This window comes from Armigeres subalbatus, chromosome 2, assembly GCF_024139115.2.
Source record: "Armigeres subalbatus isolate Guangzhou_Male chromosome 2, GZ_Asu_2, whole genome shotgun sequence".
In the NCBI taxonomy this organism is placed as follows: domain Eukaryota; kingdom Metazoa; phylum Arthropoda; class Insecta; order Diptera; family Culicidae; genus Armigeres; species Armigeres subalbatus.
The window spans coordinates 234960926-234969270 of NC_085140.1; the positions used below are offsets into that span (position 1 = coordinate 234960926).

At 35.9% G+C, this 8345-nt stretch overlaps 1 protein-coding gene across 1 annotated transcript; it reads left to right on the top strand.

Annotated features, from left to right (window-relative positions):
* The first annotated feature begins 6515 nt into the window (after nt 1-6515).
* On the top strand, nt 6516-7883 carry LOC134216031 (uncharacterized). Its single transcript, XM_062695064.1, has 4 exons — nt 6516-6695; nt 6756-6986; nt 7052-7205; nt 7270-7883. Exons 1-4 carry the CDS (start codon nt 6621-6623, stop codon nt 7509-7511), a joined length of 702 nt encoding a protein of 233 aa, XP_062551048.1. The 5' UTR covers nt 6516-6620; the 3' UTR covers nt 7512-7883.
* Nucleotides 7884-8345: the final 462 nt, after the last annotated feature.

An 8345-nucleotide genomic window follows, 5' to 3' on the forward strand; every position in this document is an offset into this window, starting at 1 on the left:
AGATTTCTTTTTCGTTCACGAAAAAGCTTGAACGAAAACTTACATATTGTTGTTCAGAACGTATTCTTTCTCCATGGTTCCGCACTTTCACTTCACTTAGATATAGCCGATATCTAACGCTTCACCAACGAAATCAAACTTGTCCCAATTACAGTTTCTCACATGCAACTTTCCGTCTCTCAGAAATCAATTATCTCATTTACACAACCGACAACACCCACAGAAACTTTCTTCGGTTCCGGTTCCAGCGAAACGACCGACACTCCGCGCGATCCGATCAAAGAAAACATAAAAACTGAACTAGTTCCAACTATGACCGGAGTTCAATTCGAGTGTTTGCAAGAATACACAAAACGGCGATAAGAAGTCTTTAGCACTGAATACTAAAACAGAACACACAGAGTAGGCACTGCGATTAACGCTTACTTTACTGAATGTGATAGCAATGTGATGTTTGTTTTTCTATTTTTTGTCTTCCATTCACACTACTGGCACGGCACACTGAGATCGTGGTGATCGCGTGTCTCGTGTTGGTGAGTCGTCTTCGATAGATCGCAACCCGCGCGACCCGCCGCGGCCGCGAGATTTGTGTGCGTGTGTTTCTAACGGTGTTTGAGACGATTGGAACTTTGCGGAACTGACTGCCTGGGGTGAACTGCTTCACACTTGCAAAGCTTCATCGCGGCGGAAACCTTCGACGGACGTCGTGGTCAGTTCACCTCATTACTACTGGTCGATTATTATTGGTATCTGTTATTAGATTAATGCTTTGATTTCATATGGCTGAGGGTTTAGACGGTGCTCGTGAGGGGTGGTATTGCTACTCATCCGATGCATTACTGCTACGAAAGTTGAAGCAAATATATTACGAATAGTTTACAAATCCGAGAGCTTACATTCAAAGTACATTCGGTAGATTATAGTTATTTTGTACGTTGAACTCATTAAATGCATATACGCGAGACGAGCCGGCCTAGGGCGGAAAGTCTCGTAAATAAAGACATAATAATAATAACATATGGCTGATTTAAAACATAAATAACTGAAACATCTTCAATAACGCGAACAGACAACAAAAATATGTTAATATGAAATGTGTGAAAAACTTCATTGTACCTATTTCGTTTGAACTGCGAAGCAGTGAGTTGATAAAACAGATATAAAACTTTCTCTTAGACTTTTTTTAATACTACACGTATTGCCTTCTCACAATTATGTTTTGCTCACGTACTTTCATAGTTAAAAAATTAAAATTTTCAGTACCAGGTGAAACCGTGCATTATCGACTAAAACCTGTGCTCGAAACGGTTACCTATAGATGATATGTTCATAGGATAATCATGGGTAGGACAGTGCTTTGGCTATTCCGCACCTCCTTTATGCGTAGGACACGTCCTATTTTTTCCACCCACTCCCTGCACCATTGTCGGCCATTAGGTGCTATTTACAAATTACGGTAAATTAAAGTCTTCTCCATTCAGCTCAGTTCATGGCTGCACATCGCCAACCATGCCATGTCTGTGGAGGGTCCGAAAATCGTCCTAAACTCGATGGATCCACTTTGCTCGCTGTGCACCTCGCCTTCGCGTCGCGTCGGATCATTGTCGAGATTCATTTCGCCGGATTACTGACCGACACTCTGGCTACATGTCCAGCCCGTATCAGACTTATATAGTTTTTCCGAGCTCCTTTTGTAGCCGCAGCAGAGGCGCGGCCACGTTCCGAGACGTGGGTAGGACAAAACTGGATTATCAAATCTATAGAATACTAGTCGACCCGGCAGACGTTATACTGCATTGTTGGCGGAAATGCGTGTGTTGTGAACTGCTCACGCAGAATCTCCATACGGATGTTAATTTTAGTTTTTCATGATTTACTTAACCCTGCCCATGATTTTCTCATGAGGAAATGTCATATAAACCCGTCAGAATCTATAATGAACGTTTCTGCTGAAGGAATGAAGAAAATCCATCCAGCCGTGTTCGAGTTATGCGGATACGAACACAGACCATTTCATTTTTATTATATAGATTTCCTTGCGGATTTCAAGAGATTTTTTCGGACATTCTCAGGTAGGTTATAAAACTCCCTAGGACTATTAGGACAATCATTACATTTCCAGTGTTTATAGAACATTTCTGAATAGCATGTCTTCAAACATTTTTACGAATTTCCAGAAGTGAATATATAAAATTATATAAAATATTGGATGATTTCAAGCAATTATCACTAACTTCTAGGAATTCGAACCTTTAGAAATCTTCAGAAATTTCACTACGATCTACCAGTAAAGTTTTTGATCGTCCAAGAATTTTTAAGGGTGTTTTGTTCTATTTACGGGTTTTCAGAAATTTCAAGAACAATGTTACTCCGAATTTCAGACTCTTTTCTTTATAACTTCTAAAATTTCTTGCAAACGTAGGTATATTTATGATTCCTATAGATTCCAAAAAACTCTTAGAAGCTTTCAGAACCCTTCTTCTCATAGGCCTGCTACCAGACATCCGGATGTGCTACAATCATCATTAACTGCTTCATATTCGCATATTTCTGCGATTGTTCTCTCATATCCTATTCAAGTTTCTCGACTTTTGACGATGAGCTCAGCAGTCTAGTGACTACCTTCTGCCTTATAGACAGGAGTTCTGGCATAGACTACATCACTTTGCTAAGTGAATCCTTGATCTATATTTTTGTTCAACTACCTTACCGAGTTAATGAAATCTCCATTCCGTGGTATTGTGGGGATGCACAGGTTTTCTCGGTCTCTAGTAGCAACAATAACTACATACTAACATTCCTCTCCTTTCCCAACTGACAGGAGCCGTTATTTACTTGGATCGTAGTGCAATTTACACCAGTTCTAACCAGTGTCGGGGAAGCAACCATGGACAAGTACAGTCAGTATTAGCTAAGTTATATCCTTGTTTAGATATTCAAATCTTGATTAATTTACAGTCAGCCTGACAATTCTTATAAAATTTCAGAAATTCTCTGTGCCTACCTGAACTAGCAGAAAGTTTTCAACAATTTTATGGAAGAGCAGATACTTATAGAAACTTCAAGAATTCTTGGAAAATCTCAATACATCATTGAGCTTTTTTTTGGAATAAAAAGAATTCTTCACTCTGAGAAGCCTTTCGGATTAGATTTTTCCTTTACAATCCACGATTGTCAGTTTAACCTCTGATTAAATTTGAAACGTTCTAATGTTTTTTTTATAGTTCTAGAAATTGAAATATTATTGACAGTATTAGATCTTTTTTCGTTATTTAATTCTTTTAACGTTGGACAAAAGCGTCCAACAGGCGCTTTTTTGTTTGGACCTAGAGTCCATAGATCTAGACATCTATTCGTCGTTTTCTAAAACCCTGCGCAGGTATGTCACTCATGGCCATTAAAACCCAACACACAACACGCACACTGACACACAACTATGTTTAACGAAAAAAGAAACATAATATAATTAAAATGAATTTAAGCTAAACTTCGTTTTTCTAAGCACGTGCGAATTGCTTCACTCTTTCGTTTTCGTCCGCTTCAGTTGAATTTCATTCAAAATCATAGCCATCGTTACAATTACTCTCTAAAAATCGTGGAGCGATGCTTTGACAGTTTTTGAAAATATTTTGAATTGAAAAAAGTAGAAGCTAAAACTTGTGTTTTTTTTTCAGGACCACCCTGTCTAAATTTAGTAATTTTGTTTAGTAATTTTAGTAATTTTGTCATTACCTGTATGAGATAAAATTAATATTATTTTGGTAAAAATGCTTAGAGCGGCGTGAAATAGCAATGGTTTCGATCGTAAATGATATCGTTTCGCAACGTGTTGATTCACCTGAAATCTTATCAAAATTAAACTTTTATATTCCTTCAAGGCAACTTCGTAATCGTACCTTATTTATAACAAACAATCATCGAACAAATTATGCCAAATTTGGACCTTTGAATCGAATAATGAACATTTACAATCAACACTGCGAAGCTATCGACTTTACAATGTTTCGGCAGAATCTTAAAACATATTTTAATAGAATTCGAAATCGCAACACATAAGACAAAAGATATAAAATTTTTTATCTGTACTATTTAATCTCTAGTTAATTTTTTATTATAAATATATGGTAAATACTTCACAATTTATGTATATTAGCATTAAGAAATGAAAAAAATAATTATATTTATATGTACTAGTCTACGACGGTTGACGAAATAAATAAATAAATTAAATTTTCTACAACTTTGTAGAACAGTACCTCCTAATTTATAAGATTATAAAAAAATTACAAAATTGGTCACAAAAGCGCCACCCTAATGACAACTTACACCAAAAATAGATCTTTTCTTGTAGATAATTTCGTCTGAAGACATAAAAACTCTAGGACTGATGGTTTTCGAGTTATCGAATTATGTCGTGAAATTTGACGAATCCGACCATTGTGCGCCGTCGCCACCGACGATTTTCGAACCGACACACACCTCTACATAGTACATAGTAAATCTTATTAATTATGGGACAAATATGCGTATGACGTTTCGGTAGTCTAGGTCAATTGTGATTTAAATATTAGCTCAGAACCACAGGATACCACTTGGTGCAAGAACGCTGCCTCATAGAACAATAGCGTGCATGCGACAATGGGTGGATTTTACGGAAATGGCCATATCTCAGGTTTTTGTTGTCCGATATGTGACATCAATATATCAATCAACTCAGAAAGAGCTCTAGTTTATGTAAAAAATATAAAAAAGTCAACATTTTACCCAAGCGAAAAATACAAGCGCTTAAAAAATAGCTCTCTTGACATGCCTTCAAATAATCCGGATTATCTCCGGTATCCAGCGGTCTGAACATGGATTTGAACCAAATTCCCGAAACTTGTTTAATTTTCCAGTCGAACACTGTGAGAACCAAAGAAATCGGTTGATTTTTTCACAGTCCAACCCCTGTACATTTGCAAACACATTCAGGTTTTTTTTCGTAATATAACTCCAGAAATTCCCCAACAAATTCTTTCGAGAACACCACCGTGAATCACTTTCAAAATTTACCAGTAGTTCGTTTCGATATTCCTCCAGGGTTTTTTCGAAAACCTCCCGAAAGGCCTTTGCAATTTTCTCCAGAGCTTCTTTTAGTAAAACAATGTTAAATTCCTCCAGGAAATATTCCGTAAATATTGTTAAAAGCATTCTTTCGGATAATTATTGGGAGAATGAAATTTGAAATCTAAAGGAGGAGATTTAACGAAAATTGAAAAGGATTTTCTAAAGGGTTTTCGAAAGGAATTTCCAAATGATATTACCTAAGGATTCCTGAAAGAATTTCGAAATGATTTTCCGAAGAGTTTCCCATAAGAATGTTCAAGAGAAACTCTAAATGAAATTCAAAACAAATCTCCGAAGGAATCTTTGGAAGGGTTGCCAAAAAATCCGAAAGAATGATCAAAGAAATTCCTGAAATAATTTTCGAAGGTATTAAAAACAAATCGTGCCACACTTTCCGAAAGGATTTCTAGAGAAATTACTAGAAAGAAATTCCTAAGGAAATATTCAAACGGTATTCCAAAATAAATTCTGGAAGAATTTCTCCTAAAAGAATTTCCAGAGGCTCTCCTAAGAAGTTCCGAACGAACTCCCGGATAAATTTACAAAGGCCTTTAAAGACGAACGTCAAAGGGTTTTCCTGATGTAGTTTTCTAAATCATTCCTGGAGGAAATTATGGAAAAAAAATTGAACGACTTGCTGAAGAAATATTGGCAAGGAAACCTGAAAGATTTTCTAAGGGAATTATTGAAGGAGTTGCTAAAAGAATTTTCGAGGAAGTTCTCAAATGAATTTACGAAGGAATTCCAAAATTTTTCTGCAGGATTAATCAGAATTCTAGGAATTTTTTTTCAGCACGAATTAGGAGTATATAATTAAATTTCAGGGGAAATATTCGATTTGGTAGGCAACGTGCCCCAGCTTAGCTCCGCCAATGATCTTAGCATAAGAATAGTGAATTCCAGCTGGCTGGTCGGTTATACTACAATTTTTGATATTTGAAGAGATAGGGAGCGGGATCATTTGGGCAGCACCCCCTATTCCCGTCCGCAACGTTAATAACTCGACCGCGTTCCAACCAAATGGCTTGATTGTTTGTACATCACTAGATATCGACAGAAACTAACCATGTACTAAAAAACAAGTAATTCGGTTGTAATGCGCTCGAGTAATGAACGTTGCTGACGGGAATAGGAGGTGCTGCCCAAATGGTTCTCTACCCTAGTGTATGTACTTTGCAAAGATCTTCTCAGCAAAGTAATATAAGAAGTCGACTGGCTTGGCTTCAATGCAACAAATGAGGTGCCCTGGACCCTGGCATAAGTTCATAGCCATGTTTTCCATGTCGCATGAATATTTATTGTCGACGAATAACATTATTTTTATATTTCCAAGCGCACAAAAGAATACCATTCAAATGTACCTAATTGATTATCTTAACATCTAAATTATGTAGTAGCATATAATAACCGTTGCGTGTTTCGGCTTCGGGGCAAAACATGATGGTCTACCGAGCAATCGGATACATAACACTGCAGTTGTCCCTGCGGCCTAAACGGCAGAAAACGTTATCGAAATGCCGTGTATGAAAATGTGTTGCTTCTACCTGTCCACTCGATTGGGCAGCGTAATCGTTGGAATACTTTCCATAGTATGTAGTATCGATAAATTCGTTTTATCTAAAAGTAATCGATTTTAATGCCCATTCCAGTTACAAGTCTTAGTACCTGTTTTAATTCTTATTGCCCTCGGAGGTGCAGATCGGCTAAGAAACGAAGCTGCGGATATCAACGACCACATCAATAATTTCGGCCAAGAAGAAATCTTCATGATTGTTCTGCGTTATACTGAAAATAACTCCGAAGTCGTGTTTCTAACGGCAGTTTCGTTTTGTGCAGGACATTCGTTGTGTTGTATTTTTATGATTGTCGGTGCTTTGAAAGTAATTATCAATTTTAGGTTTAAAATTCGGTGTACCATAATTTTCATAATGAAATCATTTGATAGGTCCAGAAAATCCTACTCATACCATTTATAATGTTGGATTTCATTAGGTTATGTATTTTAACACTAATGCATTGCATTGGTATGATGGTGATTAAGCAACAATTGCATCTAGGAGACTTGATTGCAATAACTATTGCCGGTGGATTTGTTTTACGTGAGATCAACAACAATTTACATACAGATAATGAAAAAAAAAATGTTTTAAAAAAACTTTTCAGTATTACTATTCTACTTGTGGGCATGTGTTGTAGCCCTTTATCAAATCATTGGCATCGTGAAGACGGAAAAGTATCGCTCATTGTTCGGGAATGACCCAACCGCTCTGGCAAGGAATCCCATTGATGATATGATATCGAAGGATGCACAATCAACTAATAAATTCGAGAGTACTGCATATACGTACAATACAAACTATTTAAATGAATATCCAACCTACAACAAGTACGGATATGCAAATTGAAAAATACCAACAATTGTATTATGTTATTATGTACCTATGTTAAGAGTCGCGAATTAGCTTCCACATGAACTATCCATCCTGCACTCTGTACCATTTTCCTAGTTTCAAAGTGAGTGTTGCCACATATGTTATGGAAGCCATTTGTTTTTATACTTTATACTTTATTTAAATATTTTTTATAATAAATTCATCACTGAAGAGGTCTGTGTTTTCAGACCAAACAATCTTAGATATCTGTGATCTATGCAAGAATCCTTAGTTCAAATCTGTGAATCCTCTCAAAGGACAACAATTATTTGAACCACACAATTAGGATGTTTCATAGTATTTGATATGTTCATTCATTTAATTGCGACCACGCATATCACAGCTTTAGGTAAGGTAAGGTACACACCATGGCTTATATGTAGCTATCTACAAAACAAAAGTTTTATCTAGATCATTCTGATGTTATTAATTTATAGATTTGAGTACAAAGAAATAGGCCTGTTTGTTTGTCATAAGCTTTTCTTTATCTTAAGGCCGATACAAATATTCAATTCATTTTATGATTGAGAGCTTTTGGAAATTATGGAGGCAAAAAATAAAAAGAAAACGAAAAAAAAGTCATGAAATTATTCCATGGAAAATTTAAAAATGTACTGAAAAGTGTTGGCAAAAAATGCAACGAGAAAGCAATATGAATATTAAATTTCATTTAAAAAAAAATTATTAATTTAGCATCCAACTATTAAAAATTAATTAATCAAAATCAATTGATATAACAAAATGTTTGAAAATGAAAAATACTTATTTTTCAAATAAGAATTGTCAATTGCCGTTTCAACTCAAATC